This window comes from Lepidochelys kempii, chromosome 27 (assembly GCF_965140265.1).
Source record: "Lepidochelys kempii isolate rLepKem1 chromosome 27, rLepKem1.hap2, whole genome shotgun sequence".
Taxonomy (NCBI): Eukaryota; Metazoa; Chordata; order Testudines; family Cheloniidae; genus Lepidochelys; species Lepidochelys kempii.
Genome location: NC_133282.1, coordinates 4,045,668 through 4,062,801, shown reverse-complemented (window position 1 = coordinate 4,062,801; position 17,134 = coordinate 4,045,668). Strand labels below are relative to the sequence as shown.

At 41.1% G+C, this 17,134-nt stretch overlaps 1 protein-coding gene across 6 annotated transcripts in view; it reads left to right on the top strand.

The window, feature by feature from the left end:
- Positions 1-16,777, top strand: part of GPATCH8 (G-patch domain containing 8) — a 78,996-nt gene extending 62,219 nt beyond the window's left edge. For 5 of the 6 annotated variants that reach the window (XM_073326078.1, XM_073326082.1, XM_073326080.1 and 2 more), the window contains 5 exons: positions 488-631; positions 4,009-4,045; positions 9,311-9,360; positions 10,877-11,007; positions 11,508-16,777. In XM_073326078.1, coding sequence (XP_073182179.1) covers positions 488-631; positions 4,009-4,045; positions 9,311-9,360; positions 10,877-11,007; positions 11,508-15,381 — 4,236 coding nt within the window. In that variant the 3' untranslated portion in view covers positions 15,382-16,777. The remainder of the gene's footprint in view (positions 1-487; positions 632-4,008; positions 4,046-9,310; positions 9,361-10,876; positions 11,008-11,507) is intronic. The other variant, XM_073326077.1, reaches the window with a different exon arrangement.
- Positions 16,778-17,134: the final 357 nt, after the last annotated feature.

Sequence of the window (17,134 nt, the reverse complement as noted above, 5' to 3'; positions counted from 1 at the left end):
TAAAATTGTTTTATTAATTGGCTTGAAAATTTGAATTGCTTTTTTCTCATGTGAGCTCAGCTCATCTGATGCACTTCATTTGTAGCCATAAGGTGGGTTTATTAAATAGTTGTACTAAACATTTTGTCAGTCTCCAGCTACAGAACCACACATTCTAGATTGTAAATTCTCAGTGAAGGTGCTGTTCTGTACGGTTGTGACCACTTAACAAATGCATTAGTTATAAGAATACTGTTTTCTGATGTAGAACATGTAAAGGCCAGTTTTAAAAAAAAAAATTATAATTAAATTTCTCACAACACTCACATATATTTTAGTTTGTAGGAGAACATAGGTGTATCATTAAGTTGCTCTAAAACAATGTTTATATTTTAACCAGTGTCATGTTAAGGTTTCCATACGAAGGCTTTTTTCCTTAATGGAATTGTTCAGTTTCACTGATTATTTTACAGGAACTTAACGGTACTGACTTTCATTAATATTGCAGGATTATGTCGACAAAGAAAAGGCAATTGCCAAGGCCCTGGAAGACCTCCGAGCAAACTTTTACTGTGAACTCTGTGACAAGCAGTATCAAAAACATCAAGAGTTTGACAACCACATAAACTCTTATGACCATGCTCATAAACAGGTAAACAGCTGCTGTCACTGCAGATAAGCACCATGATATTCTCATTACAGAGCCCTTGCGTGTTAATATCTTGAATGTCCCTATATCCCCAGGAGAAGCCTCTTGCTGCTCTTGGTTGAGATGTGTTCTATTGTCAGCAATGGAATACTCATTGAAAGTAATGTATCTGCTGGCATCAAGGGGTTAAGCTTTGAACTAACCATGTTCAGGAGCAGGCTGCAGTCAGACTGAAAAGGAGATTAGGTGTGTATGGATGGTTCCCACTTAATTCATCAATGCTTTGAAATGAGCACTGCGGCATCTGAGGCCCAAGTAATAGGCCCTATGGTGAATTCTAATAACTGGGATATCTGGCTTCACATACTAGACTGCAAATGGAATAGAGAACTGTGAATCTGGCCAACATAATAGATTTTATTAAAAGAATGGCCGTTGCAGCAAGAAAAAAGTCATTAGGAGTAATATCCGAGTCCTGTAACTCCATTGAGTTGGCAAGTTCTAAAAAATTCTCTGTTGAAACAGACTGAATTTCAAAAGGTGGCCTCTGTTGTGATATCTATAGACATCTTGCTTTATGTTCATTACTAAAAGTTCAGGCCTCCGACTTAGTCTGTTCAGACACTTTAGACCAGTTGTTTTCAAACTTTTTGTATTGGTGACCCCTTTCACACAGCAAGCCTCTGAGTGTGGACCCCCCCCCACATTAAAAATGGGAGGGGTAATTTAATTTAATGGCGTCTGGGAGCTGATAGCTTGCAACCCCCATGTAATCACCTTGTGACCCACTGAGGGGTCATGACCTCCAGTTTGAGAACCCCTGCTTTAGACCGATTGAGTTTTAGGCATTACATAACTTTCTGTTTTAAATGTGTCTCTATAGCTAGACCGGGTGGGTGAGGTAATATCTTGAATTGGACCAACTTCTGTTGGTGAAAGAGACGCTGAAGAAGAGCTCTGTGTAGCTCGAAAGCCTGTCTCACCAACAGAAGTTGGTCCAATAAAGCTATTATTTCACCCACCTTCTCTCTCCAATATACTGGGACCAACACGGCTACAACAGCTCTGTCTATAGATATCAGTTCTCAGAGAGAAGGGATTTTGGTCTTCCGTAATATTACATCTAATAGAACCTCATTAATTTGTGCTGATGACTGGGGGAAGTATTGTGCATTACTGACTTTTGTAAAACAGGAAGTGAGCAACAAATCCAATTTTAAAACCAAGGAGAATGCATCACAAAATATACTTTGTTCATTTAAGTGTAGAATTTGATACTAAATAAATTCAGTATTTTTTAAAAGTAATAGTCTTAATAATATGAGACCTCACTATAGCACTCCTCAATTCTCCAAAAACAATAGTGCAATGAATTATGAGGTTTACAGACTAGCAAAGTACAAATTAGTGAGTTTCTATGGAATTATGGAAAACCGTTATACAATGGCTATTTAGACTAAGTTGATGGACACATTAGACTGCTAATGATGGAGTTGTTTCAACCTTCTGATTTAATATGGTTTGGACTTTTCATCGGTTTGGCTGAAATTTGAGTGCATGGCAACAGGGAGGGCCTGTTTAATACCATATCTTTCAGTGTGATGATATATTAATGGCAGCTCTTGATAAGTGTATCTGTGCAATTAACAACAATGCTCAGTGGTTTGAGCATTGGCCTACTAAACCCAGGGTTGTGAGTTCAATCCTTGAGGGGGCCGTTTAGGGATCTGGGCCAAAAATTGGGGACTGGTCCTGCTCTGAGCAGGGGGTTAGACTAGATGACCTCCTGAGGTCCCTTCCAACCCAGATATTCTATGATCCTGTGATCTACAGGAGAGTGACTGAATTGATAGTGTATGTTTCAGCCACTGCTTAGAGAGGCTTATAAAGGAAAAACTGACCTGCAGAGCACGGGCCAACCTCATGCTGGTGGAAGAACTGTCCACCACTAGTTCCCGAGAACAGGGTGGCGGAATTAAAAGCTGCTTGGGGAAAACTTTATGCTGGCACAGTCTTCTCATCCGTACAAATAGATTTCTGCGTTTGGTGAAAAACTGTTGGTGGTGGCCATCTGAATGGATACCACCACTGGGTAATTGCAGCTGTTACACCAGTATTGAATGAGTCCTGGAGCTCGTGAGCCGCCAGATTCTTTTTTTTATGGGAAATCATCCAATAAACAGTTCAGGAAGTCGTCTATAGAAAGTTAAAGGCAGAAGAAATCAAGCTGCATTTAGGAGTTTGGCCTGTGCAGTATTACGGTGCAGGTGGTCTTGCTAAGAAGATCTGAGTTTAGCAGCAAATCTGAAACTGCCTGGGAATAAGTGAAATAGAATCTTGCAGTAGAGAACTGTATCTTAGTATGTCCCATTGCCTTTACTAATTACAATTGAAGGTAGGGTCACTTCTGAGGGACAGATATATCCTTTTTATGAGGATAGCTTTTAAAATACTAGTCTGTAGTTTCGATGCCAGACAATAAAAGGTATATTGACTGTTCAGATTTCCTAGAATCATCTTTGATCAGTGAAGGAAGCAGTGATGTGAAGAAGACAAAAGCAAATATTCTTCTTGAGCATTGACTTATGCAAGTAGTTATTAAGGTTAGTTAATTAGCCCAAAAGGAGGACTAGTGTGCTAAAGTAAACCAAGTGCAAGTTGTTCTGCATAACCTTTAGTTGAAGTTGAAAATTTTTAAAAAGCTCTCCCATTTTCTAGAATATTTTTCCTTAGTTGTGCAGCCTCTTCATGGAAAAGGCAGCAGTAATGGTTACCTTCCAAAGAAATAATGAAGGTGGATTAGAGAGGACATTTTAGAAGTGAGTTGACTTTTTATTATCTAATTCTATACAGTAGAGAGATTCCAACAGGAAAAGAGAAGATACAGTTAAGGTGAATCACCTTCTGCCTATTGCCAGAATGTATCGGGGACTGAGATTAAATAAAGCACTTGCATTCATACTTGCTTTGGATCATTTTTCTTCTCAACTAAAACTTGAGTATGACGTAGGCTGGGAACTTGTATTTCCCATTTGGCTTTATTGCTGGGGAATACAAGACCCCACAACATCCTTAGTGATAAATATACCAAACCTCTGTAGTCACTGGAGTTTGGTGTGCTTGGCAATAGTGATCTGATACAGATGTGTGAGAGGGAGAAATTCTTAAGACAATAACTTCAGTTTACATTTTCCATAGCATATTACTTGTCAAGAGTAAATTTCCTTTGAGAATAGTCTTTGCTTTTAAATACTTTAAAATGGCAGTTTGCTTATTTCTAAAACTGCTCAGTGGACATTACTTTATCCCTATTAAATAGATCTTCCATCCCTACATCTCCTTCTATCCCCAAGATATAAAGACACTGTCTTGTATTCCAGGAAGGAACTCAAGATTATTGCGAATCAGGGACAATAGGTAAGTGTATGGATCCCTACCCAGTAAATTTTGGACCTGCCACCAAGTTGTCAACATTAAAAGTATAAAGGGAAAGTCCTGGTTATGTTGGGTTGTTAATGGAGGGATATATTTGAGTTCTCCAGCCGCGCTACCAAATTCAAAACACCAGGAATTCTCTTTCTGGAATTTTTCAGATTTTGAATTGTGCATTAAATTGTGAAATACATATTCTTGTGACTGCCAAGACTCATTGGCTGGTTTAATTCTCGAAGTTTTTAACCAGAATATCTGGGAAATAACAATTTTTTGTCCTTAAAAATAAGGTTAACGTTTGAAAATAAGAAGATGTAATGGATGTTTTAAAGAGTATAACCCCATCCTCAGAGTAGTAAATTCCTCTAAGGAAAAACTTGAGGACTACTTATGGCAACTGATATTCATGCAGAAGGGGAAAAATGACTCCAATAAATTAAGCCTTTTTGAGAACATTGAAAGAGCAGTTAAAAAGGGTTAATTTTGCTTTGTGCCATGGAAAGCTACTGTAATTTTTAATGGAGATTTCTAAATGAGGGGAGAGCTGTTGGGTTTGACAACCAAACGTTAACTGTTGTGTGAACTGTCCCACCTCTGAAGCTGCAAAAATGCCGATGACAGCCTTTTATTAAAGGTTCAAATTCAAAAAGAAAGTGTAGATAAAGGGAAAACTTTGGTAGCTAGCAGCTGATTTAGTGATATAGAAAAGAACCCCTCCTCACAGTTAATCCCTCAACTCAAATGCATGCCATTAGGCATGTAGAGAGCCCACCAAAGCCCTTGTGTTTTACGGGGGTGGCAGATTTCTCCCTTTCTCTATGGTGCTACATCAGTCACCTTTGAATTAAACCAGCTCTATGTGGCTTGGAATGATACATGTAGCTTTCCAGCCTCGGCACTCAAATATTCTATATTTACATTAAGAAGCAAAAATGGCCATTCTCCTTTCTTAGGGCCCTATCCCTATTTTAATAAGTCATACAGTATTGATGACCATCAGATCAGACAGGGATCCTCCATCTTCTGAATTGTGTATTATCATACACTACAGCTTTGCAAAACTCCTGAGCCTGTAACCGTCCTCCTCTTAAATCTTACAGCTTCTGGCTTTTTTTTTTTTTTTTTCTTTAAATCATCCTCTCATTTGACTCCAGGAAGTTTTAAGTTCTGTAACATAGCATTGATCAAATGTTTTCTGAACTTTCCTATCTATATCCATTGCTACTGTGCCAAGAGAGGGAGAAGCACCATTGCACCGCCCAGCAGAAAGGAAAGTGCTCCATGTGTAGCACAGGATAGTTGAGTTTTCCGTGGCAAGTCTTGTCTTCAAATGGGAGCGCCCCAGAATGTTCACATGTGTGAGGGCTGCAGATTTACTTGAAATAGAATGCAACTCATGCAACAGTATGATCCGACTAGAGAATCCATCCCTTCCCGGCTACTGTCCTCATCTCTCTGCCAACTGTTATTAAAAAGTACTCTAATTTTATTTAATATATAACAGCAGATACTGGTTTTCTGAACCTTTTACATGAGTTTGTCCTGTATTATATAAGCTGCTGGGAGAGAACTATATGGTCTGTCATTCATTGTGCATACTTCCAGAGATTCTGGATTTCATTTCATAAAAATGAATAGAACTTTGCACTTGTTTTTTACACTCATGTAGCAAGACAAGTGTTTTTGCACCAACTTGTGTGTTGGACACGGACATGGTGTGACGGAAGTGGATTCTCATTTCATCTTTGACTCACTGAAAGCTATTGCCCTTTGCTGATATTCTTAGCATTCACAAAGCAACAAATTCCAGATGTGGTGTAGACTAAGATATAGTTCTGTAGTATGCCCAGAGCAGTGGGGATCCAGTTCTGTTAAATAACTTCCCATGTTATATATGGAATAAGGCAGACACAAGGGGAAGAGCATCAACAAAATAGCCTTCCAAAATGTGCCTTTCTTCATAAAAACTCCTACATCCTCATATTTCAGTTGGTTCTAAGATACTTGTTTCATTTTTAGAGCAGACTATTACTGCTTTAGTGTTGCCAGAGTCTCTACTTTATAGCATACAACACCGAGCAGCTTCAGGGTATTCTCTTCACTGTGTGAACTCCTCTGTACTTGAGTTCTATCTGAAGACAGATACACACTAAAGACCATGAGTAAACTTTTCTCCTTTCTCCCCACAACTGAGATCTATGCATGATTTTGTTTCAGATTAGCTTTCTCCTTCTGTCCAAAGAGTTCTGAGCTGAAAATACATACTCCGCAGACTCAGCTGTCTTGTACGCTAATAAAATAGGTACCAGATTAAATGGTGTAAAGTGAACTTCAGCCTGGAATGCTTTGGTTACTTAATGGGTCAGAATTCTGGCTTCACTGTTCGTTCTTACATGCTCTACTGAGCAGCTGTTTGTCTTGACTGAGTCTTCCTTATGTGTCTGTGATGGGCATATCTCCAGAGTCTTGTATGTAGCATAAATTTTAAAATCATCCAGGAATGTAGTCTGTTTGAGCTCGAGAAGTCTGTGGGCATATTTTGTAGGAGGGTTGCAAGTTAGTTGCTTTAAATGCCAGCAGCTCATGGCATCATAAGACACACTCCTTTACTTCTTTCTGTGCACCAGATTACAATGGTAACTAGAGAGCTCTAGAAACCCTGTTCTGCAAGCTCCTGAAATCATTGGGAATTTTGCCTTCCATGGGCACAGGATCAAGATCTAAGTCTCTCATGAAAATATTCGCACTGTCCGTCCAAGCTGAGGTTGGTGGCTGTGGATGAAAACACCACCAATCCTATGGGATGAATCATTTCAGAGTGTTTTGTGATGTTCTCCTCAGTGCAATCTGAGTGCCTTATCCAGCTTAAGTGTCTAAATTCTGGTAAAATTCATTTAAAGGCTTGGAGACTTGTGTGTTTCTTGATTGGCTAGTTTGTGTGATTTTGTGAAAGTGGTCTCTCAGTATAACCATTACTGCATTTTGATTAATAAAGTGGTGAATAATACTCTTGGTTTTCTGGTAACTTTCGTTCTGAAGTAGGTCACTAAATGTATTGCTACTTGGAAAGCATTTCTGCTTCCTAGGAAAACCAGTTCCTCAAGCCATGCCTTTTTCTTTTCAGGAAAAAATATTTCCTGATTTCTAAATCCTCTTGCAGCATGAAATTATAATTTTGGTTTAGTAAAGCTCATAACAGAAAAATCTCTTATTAATCAGTATTTAAGAAAGGAGTGATGTTCTTGTTGATGAGTTTAGGGACCTTAGAATTAGCTGATGAGTATTTGTTTAGGGATTTTAGATGAAAAAATGATTGCTTTAATACAAGGCAGATTATTAAATAGCTTTCTGTGCAAGTTGAGGCCTTGTGTGTTGAAAAATGTAAATTGGCATCCCATAATTGCGGATTCTGCTAGATTTAGGCCTTGATGGTTTTGGTTGTGTCTATCCCAATTGTGTTTGGATCGGTGGGTGGTTTTATTAGTATTGTAATTCCATTGACTGGTCATCCATTGGTGTGTTCATATGTGCTCCTTAGTTCAATTCTGGGCTTGGAAAGGAGGGGCTAATTGTTCTTTCCATGGCAGGACTTTGTATAAGACCACTCCACAAGTTGCTCTGCACTTACCAAACTGCCTATGAACAAGGACTTTTGGATCTTGTGTCCATAATAATCTGTTTTTATAGGTTTGCAAACTGATCTTTTGTTTTTCCATGGTTGTTAACATGTTTCACTTACAAGTAAATTAGCCAGATTTCTTGGCATTTGGCTACTTCCAAACTTTGTTTTTGCTTGAAAAAGAATCTTTCATAGAGCCAGAGAGACTAACTACATAATATTCCTCATTTTACATCTCATTTGGTACAATTCTGAAGAATGATGGTGCAGTGTTGTGTGGGAGAGTTTAAAATGCTAAAGCTAGCAGTTAGATCATCCTTACATCCAGTGAATAAAGTTAATGTGCACTGTTGCTGAATTAAATTGAAGATTAACCTGACCATTGTCTGTTGGTATTAAAGGAATTATGCCTCGTGTCCTGTAGTGCAGTATTCACAGGTCATAATTATCAAGAACATACTGTAAATGAATTTCCCATTGCACTATTATTTACTTAGACTTTCTTACTGATTGAGAATAGTTGACAGTACACGGAAGTTTTTATATTGATAGTTAGTGTCTGGAATACACTATGGATTGGGGCATGTTATGCAGAGTTTATGTAAAATCAGATAATTGTTTTTCTGGAGGTGGGGGATAGCACAGATTTTTGTGGATACAGACTAACACGGCTGCTACTCTGAAACCACAGATTTTAGGACACTGTTGGTTTGGCTCTTGAAAACCGTGTAATTACTGTTGTCCTACGCAAATCACAGGTAAAGATTCAGCTCAGCTATCTCATTCCCTTCCTTTACATAGTCGGCAGCATATTTGTATAGTATAGTGATACTGCACTTCCTAGTGCTTTGCATTATATTTCTCACTTCAAAATCAAAAGTGGTGGTGTGTGGAGGGGGGAAGAGCAGCGTTGAAGGAAGCATTAATTGTCTGGTTAAATTGTGTGTGTAATGAAAACAAGATTACACTGTGGGCAGCACCACCATATTTAAGCCTGCAACTCTAGTGAGCCTGCATTAAGTTCCAAAGGTGGGTGTTTAAAGCCACATCTGAAGGATGGCAGTGGGTTTCTGGGAGTTCTGCGTTTGCACCCTGCATTTACTCATACAAAGTGAAAAGTTGTAATTCATTTTTATTGTAAATAGCTGGGTCATTTTTTCCCCAAATCGTTGAAAAATCCAGAAACTTGGCATCGAACCCCAGTTAAATTGTTTTGCCAGCTGTTGGTGACTTTTAACTTCCTGGAGCATTTAGATAAGCAGTTTTAATCAGCATGAAAAAGCTGATACCATTGCTTAGCCTGTTCTTCCTCTCGAAATAAATTTACTATTCATTATTTAACATGTTACCCTTTTCCGCCCTCCCCCAGACCCTAAGCCCTTTTCATCCTGGTCGAAGTAGCAGTTATTCCAGGTGGGATCATTGCTGTGTATGTGTGTGTGTGTACATGCATTCCCTTCCTCTTACCCCTGAAACTGAACCTTTTAGCTTTGGTGGATCAGCTCCTTAGTCAATATAATAGTTTGCAGATATACTGAGAGCTTGTGTAGTAATGCTTGCTTTTATTTTTTCTCTTTTCCACTCTTGTTATATTTTTACTTTCTTTTTTCTTTGTGATGTGACATTTTCAGCTGATGTGTTGAAAGCAAATCCTTCTAATTTTGGAGTCCAGATCACAAGAGTGAGTTTCCTTCTACTAGTGTCTGTAGCTGTATTTCTTTTTTTCTTATTTTGTGTGTGTACGCGTGTCCTCCCTTCTGTTTTTGATAAAGCTCAATCACATTTAGTAAATATTATTAGCTAAGAGAATCCCCCCGTCTTGTCAAATCTTCATCTTTTTCACAAAGCAATGTTCACTTTACATTGGGTAAAATCAGTTCCTCAAACTTGATCCGTTTGATGGATTTTCAGATCCTAGCATGTGAAGAATATCTCTGTGCAGTTCTGTTCTAATCAAGAGTCAGCCTTCAGTAAAGGTTATATTTTGAAGTAAACAATTGTTAAATTATAGGCCAAGGTTTTTCAAAAGTGACTACTGATTTTTGAATTCCCCAATTTTTAGGAGCTCAACGTAACACACTTTACAGGGATCTGTTTTTCAGAGGGAGAGTGCTCAGTACTTTCTGAAAATCAGGCCCTTTTAAAGTGTCTCAAATTGGATACCAAAAAACAGGCAGCCAAAATCACTAGTCCCTTTTGAAAATCTTAGCCAGAGCTACTTGTTGTTTTTCTCTGTGGATCAGGACAGCACTCTTAAACTAATTGTGTATTTTTGCAAGCTAATCAGTGGAAAAAGCGTTTTTTCCCTAAGTTTTAAGACTGAGATTTTTCAAAGCTGCCCAATGGATTTGGACACCCAGCCTATTAAAGTTAATGGGCTTTGGGGATCACGCTCTCCTAGGGGCTTTGAAAATTGCTTCCTAGGTTAACTACTTGGACCTAGCTCCGTTTCCCCATTATACCCCAAGCTTCCAGTCCGTGCCTCTCCAGCATCCAGTGCCACTTCTGATTCTCTTTCAGGGGACTTACTAAGAAACTGGCAAAGCCATGCTGCATTCTTGCTAATATTGGAAGTTTTTCCACGCTGTCCAAACACTACATACAGGAAAATGAGTTACTGCTCTTGGTAGAAGGTGTATTCCATTTTGTTGATTAAACTATCACTTTCATAATGAGTTCAGTTCTAGTGTCTCTTTCCGCCCACCCCCCAACTGTAATTTGTACATTGCTTTTCGAGATATGTACCTGGATCATTTTTCTGCACTAGCTAATCCCTTTTCGTTCTTTGGCGCATACTATCAAGACTTCTGTCAAGTATATTTGCACCCTGCAAGAACAGCAGAGTAAAGTCATTTTTTTTTCCTTCCAGAATTTGCTTGTTGCTTTGAAATCAGCTTTATTGTACATGCTAAGGAAAATGTATAAACGCTGATTGGAACTGCAAACATTAGATGTGAAGTAGTAGCCAAAAGTGATCAACAGTTGTCTTTCCATTTAACTACTGGGAGGATGGCAATGTGTTCTGTTTGGCTTGTTGGACTGAGATGCTGTCACTCCATCTTAGCTCAGTAAATTTTTACTGGTTGGTGGTGGGGTGGGATGACAACACACTTTCCAGTGTTACAGCAGAGAAAAACTTCAGTGCACTGATTCACTTGCCATTTTCATCTGATCTCTCTTACCGTCTCTTGCCACAGAGGCTGAAAGATCTCAAGCAAAGGGAATTTGCTCGCAATGTCTCTTCAAGATCGCGTAAAGATGAGAAGAAGCAAGAGAGAGCCCTCCGGCGTCTACACGAACTGGCTGAGCAGAGAAAGCAAGCTGAATGGTGAGTGGTTGAGATTTACGTCCACAGCTAGACAGCACTGAAATGGGTTTTGCCTGAAATAAAAAGGTTACAAAAACTACTGCTTGTAACCTGCACATGGTTTTTGCTGCTGTGCATCTGAGCCCAGTGCGAAGTGATGCATTTGCAAATAGCAAGGCTTGGGCCTCAGCCTTTTTTCCATTGACCTTCAAATGAGTAAATTAATCACTATGCAAAACAGTTGTATTTGTCTTTCATACCAGCCATAACCCACAGCTCTTCATAGTGCTAAAGAATGCAAGACATTGGGCAGTATTGGGTAAAAATGACCCTGAAAAGGGTGTAAAGCCATTATTTTAATATATTTACCATATATTTACTTATGCTGAGAACAGGCCTGGGGGCATTAGAAATTAAGCATTGGCAGGAGAAAGATGATTTAAATCGAGGTATGACACCACCTATAATCATATGTGAATCTCTCTAATCAGCCTTCCCCTCTATTTTAAAACATTCCATAGCGCTCCTGGAAGTGGGCCCATGTTCAAAACGACCACTGTGGCTGTAGATGAAGAAGGTGGTGATGATGATAATGATTCAGCAGCTTACAGCAGTTCTTCCATGCAAACAACTTCTATCCAGGCCACAGAAATAACCACGGACAGGGGGGTCATTCTGAACACTGGACAAGTCAGCAGCACTGTTCTGTCAGGCCAAATGCCAATCCAGGCAACACAGGCAATCAGTTTTGGCCTTAAGAATAATTTGGGAACTCCACTGCAGAAGATAGGAGTGTCGTTCTCATTTGCCAAGAAGGCTCCAGTAAAGCTTGAGTCTATAGCGTCTGTTTTCAAGGACCATGTGGAGGAATCTAATCCTGCAGATGGAACAAAAACTGAGGAGAGAGCCTCCTCTGATCAAGGGACTTTGCAGAAGACTGGTGAGGCCGAGCCCACAAATAGTCCTGACAACAGAGTTGAAGATGATGACCAGCACGAAAAAGACAATGGATCTCTTGCCACTACATTATCTAAGTTAAAAAAGATGAGAAGAGAAGATGGACCAGTGCCGCTAGAGCCAGAATATTACCATTATATTCCCCCAGCCCATTGTAAAGTAAAACCTAACTTTCAGTTCCTGCTTTTCATGAAGTCCACAGAGCAAATGGAAGCAGAAAATGCAAGCAAAAAAACAGTGCATGAAAGTAAAAAGAGTAATTCTCCAAAACCCAAAGCTGGCAAGCACACAGAAAAGACAGCTGAGTGCACTGTGCAGCAGAAGGAGCCAAGTACAACTGAACTTACAGATCAGAGAAGCAAAACAGAAGCAAAAGAAATTCCAGAAAATGCAAATGTACAAGAAAGCAAGCAGTCTACAGAAAGCAATCCCCCAGAACAAGACACTACTAAAGAAGCCATTCAGCCTGTCCCTGGTCGTAAAGAAGTCACCGAGGGACCGAAGCATCCAATGGGACCCTTTTTCCCAGTTTTGAGTAAAGATGAAAGCACTACTTTGCAGTGGCCTTCAGAACTTCTGATATTCACCAGGGCAGAGCCATCTGTTTCATACAGTTGTAATCCCTTGTATTTTGATTTTAAGCTGTCACGCAACAAAGATGCTAAAGCAAAAGGAGTAGAAAAACCGAAAGACACATTAGGTCTTTCTAAGGAAAATATACAGTCCACAGAATTTAGTGACATAAGCAAAAGTAAGGAAAGAGGAAGCACAGCTAACAGTTCTGCTGCAAAACCAGAAAATAAACTGGTCTCTGTCTGTGGTACCCAGAGCAAGCAGGAGTCCAGCTTGGCAAGCATTAGCAAACTGGAAGAAACGGATGACAGTAGTAAAACTCTAACCAATAAAAAAGATAAGGCTGGGAAATCCCACAAACATAAAAAGAAAAAGAAGCACAAAAAGTCCAGCAAGCACAAACGTAAACACAAGGAAGAAGCTGAAGAGAAAAGCCGAAAAACTGACATGAGGGAGGAGAAACCCAAGAAACGGAAAAAACACAAACACAAAAAAAGCAAATTGTTTCTTCCTTCTGAATCTGAACGGGTGCTGAAACCTGACATGCCCGACGAGGGGGGCCATCTGCAGAAGAGAAAGCACTGCTTTCAGGACCCTCAGCGGAAACCACTCTCTGCCGAAGAGGGTACTAGTGGCAAAAAAGAGGACAGTGGTAACTCTTCCCAAGAGCACAGCAGCAAAAAACACAAGACTGACCTGCAGCAATCATCTTCTGCCTCAAAGAGGCGGTGTTCTGCTCCTTCTCTTGGCAGGTCCAGCTATAGGAGCCGACAGAGTAGTGGGGACTATGACAGTGATGAAGGCTCTCACCGAAAAGACTTCCGACAGAAATCAGTGTCACAGTACAGTGATGATTATGACTCTGGTAGCGACCACTCCAGAAGCCGTTCCAGATCAGGGCGAAGACATTCTTCTCGCAGGTCCTCTCGAAGATCATACTCAACGAGTTCTGATGGCTCTTCAGACCACAGTAGGTATAGTCGCAGGAGAAGTTATTCAGATGATAGCTATAGTGACTACAGTGACAGATCAAGGTGTCATTCAAAGAGGTCTCATGACTCAGAGGATTCTGACTACAACAGCTCAAAACGCAGATCAAAAAGGCACAAGTACTCCTCCTCAGAAGATGACTACAGTCTAAGTAGAAGCAGGTCTAGAAGTCGGAGCAGGAGCCGAACCCACACTAGGGGAAGGTCGAGAACAAGAAGTCGGGGTAGAACACGGAGCAGCAGTTGCAGCCGCAGTCGAAGCAAGAGGAGAAGTCGAAGCATAACTGGCCGCAGTTGGAAACGAAGCCGGAGCTACAGCAGAGATCGCAGCCGGAGCACAAGAAGCCATTCAGAGAGATCTCTTTCAAGAAAGGGCTCTCGGGATCATGAGAGCCCTGAAGACAGGAGATCTGGGCGAAGAGACTTCATCAGATCCAAAATATATCGCTCGCAGTCTCCGCACTATTTCAGAGCAGGCCGAAGTGAAGGGGCTTTGAAAAAAGAGAGCAGAGGAGATGAAACAAAGGGAACTAGCTCTCTCCCCCAAAATAGCTGTAGTTCTGGCTTGGGGAAAGCTCCTGAAAGTGACTGTGGTCTAGAAGAAAAGAATTCAGTCACAGCAAAACTGCTACTAGAAAAGATTCAGTCCAGGAAGGTTGAAAAGAAGCCCAGTGCTAATGATGAAATCCTAACAGGGGCAAACAAGGTTGGGATAAAACTTAAAGATCCTCCACAGGGGTACTTTGGCCCTAAGCTTCCTCCCTCATTAGGCAACAAACCAGTTCTCCCTTTAATTGGGAAGCTCCCTACGATCCGAAAACCAAATGCCAAGAGGTATGAAGAGTTGGGAGTAGAGAGGGGTGAGGAACAGGAGCTGTCGGAGGCTGAGGAAGTTCCCCAGGGTAGCGGGGAGAGTCAGTTGGCAGGCCAGCCTCTGCTGGAGGAGGAGGTGGTGGTGTTGCTGCAGGACAAACCCCTGGAAGAACAGAAACCTGCTGAACCTGCTGTGGAAACACCACCAATTCCTCTTGAACCGCAGGCGCTTCCCGAATGCTACAGTTCTGGAGAGCTCGTTATGCCGCACAGCTATCTCTCTGATCCCAATGATGGTGATGTATTAGAACCTGTGGAGAGTAGGAACCCACCTGTCCCTGTAGAAACCAGCATGATGCCTTTAGTTCCAGATGTTGAACACTTTCCTGGTTACGTGACTCAGAGTGGGGAGCCAAGCATTGACGGAGAGCCAGAAGGAGCAGAAGATTCCTCCCTGGCACCACTTGAGAGCCAACCAATCACTTTCACGCCTGAAGAAATGGAGAAGTACAGTAAGCTTCAGCAAGCAGCTCAGCAGCACATTCAGCAACAGCTTTTAGCAAAGCAAGTCAAAACCTTTCCTGCTTCAGCAGCGCTGGCCCCAGCAGCACCTGCTCTGCAACCTATCCACATTCAGCAGCCAGCAGCTGCAGCTGCAACATCCATCACCACTGTGCAGCATGCCATTCTGCAGCATCATGCCGCTGCGGCTGCTGCAGCCATCGGAATTCACCCCCACCCTCACCCCCAGCCTCTTGCTCAGGTTCATCATATACCCCAGCCCCACTTGACACCCATTTCATTGTCCCATTTAACCCACTCTATTCTTCCAGGGCACCCTGCTACATTTCTAGCCAGCCATCCCATACATATCATTCCTGCATCTGCTCTCCATCCAGGTCCCTTTACCTTTCACCCCGTTCACCATGCTGCTCTTTATCCCACGCTTCTTGCCCCTCGGCCTGCTGCTGCTGCAGCTGCTACAGCTTTACATCTGCATCCCTTGCTCCACCCCATTTTCTCAGGTCAGGACTTGCAGCACCCTCCCAGCCATGGCACCTGAAGAGATGGTAACTCCGCCTCGGAGCGGAGACGTGCACGTTTCGAAAAGTCGGGTGACGGTGATCCAGCAGACAGGTGAGGCCTGAGAATTTCCTTTCACTCCTAACAGCCATGGAAGTGGGGTCTGGCTTGAAGGCCATAGAGATGGTGCAGCGGTTCTGTTTTGTGCGTGTTGTGTGCATTTGTTTACTATTAGGGATTTTCTCACGTTTCCCCATCTGAGAGAACATATTCATGTAGCACCATCATGGCCCAGATGAATCATCTCAAATTCAGACAGACAAGATGCTTTGTGAAGCGCTTTTTTCCCTGTATTCTTACGTCTTTATTCATCTTCCTTCTGCTCTCTTGTACATTACACAGTGTTTCATACTCTGGCTAATGGCTCTCTCTCTCTCTCAAATCCTTGTAATGAGGTCATCTAATTAAAATGGTCTACATGATTGAATCCTGGTTGTAATCAGTGATGCTGCATGCATAAAACATATAATAACTGACAGCTGTGTCCCGCCAAGGGGACTTTGCTGGAAGGGCATAGCCACTCTTGGTTTTGCTGGGGCAGTGACCAGTTAGCAGACATTGCAGAAGAGTTTTTGGTACCTGATGTCACATACCCCACTGTCTGACGTAAGCAGTGAAGGTGGAAATAAGATTTAATTTTAAAGCTTTACTGAACAAAAGAGCTAACTGTGTTCAAAGCTTGGGCACTTCTCCATCATGCGTTAACATTCTGCTCCCAGGTGAGGATTGTGTGGTGAAGCCTTTTGTGTGAAACAGAGAGGTGTTCTTAGATTGCTGGCTTGTGACTTTGGTCTAGGCTTTGACCACTGTACTATTGAGAGAGATCTTTCATACTCCGATCTCCCGAAGTGTTGTAAAAAGGAGGCATTTGAGAATGAAAAGAAAATCCCTTCCTGAGTTGAAGCAATACGGAGGACTGGAACCCAATAACAATCTGGAGAAATTAACCAGAATATGTAAAGTGTATTCTTTCCTCTGTAATATTGATGTTTGTTTATTAATTTATAGGATTTTTTTAAATGTAAAGACTTGCACTGAACTCTGTAAACGTAAAAATGCTGCTTTTTGTAGCTCATATAAGAAAGGTTACACACTTGTAGTATACTGCAATGATATTTTTTACAGCCCGTTCTTTTAGTGGTACTTGTTCTGGTGGCTTTTGTGTAAATATGTTTGCTGTAGTTGAAATAAAACACTTGTAAAGGTTAAACTAATCGTTTCAGCTAGATATAAAATGACTAAGCATGTATATTTTATCAAGCTCATGTATTTTTGGAGTTTTTATGTACTATAAAATGTAAAAAAAAAAAATCTTCATTTAGCATTTTGCAGAAGAAAAATGTGAGATTTGGAATAAATGCGGTGCATTGAAGACACTGATGACTCTAACAGCTAATGAATTGTATCACGTTGGAAGGTCACGACTGCTGGATTTGTAAAATGCTGTACAGATGGAAGCAACATAGGCATATATTGCATGCTTGTGGTCTGGAGCTAAGCTGCCAGCTTCATAGGAACCTGACCCTGATGGCAGATTCAGGAGGGTCAGGAAATTGGGTTAAGTCCCATACAGAACAAAATGCCCATGTTTATTCCTGGGTTTGAACCACTGACTTGCAGATGTCACCCTAGCTACTCGTCAGGCACAAGTCCACTATTCCAATGATAAAAGAACTGTTGGCTTTAAAATGTGCCTTTTTATTTTGAGAGCGAGGTTTTTTGGCTGATCACTA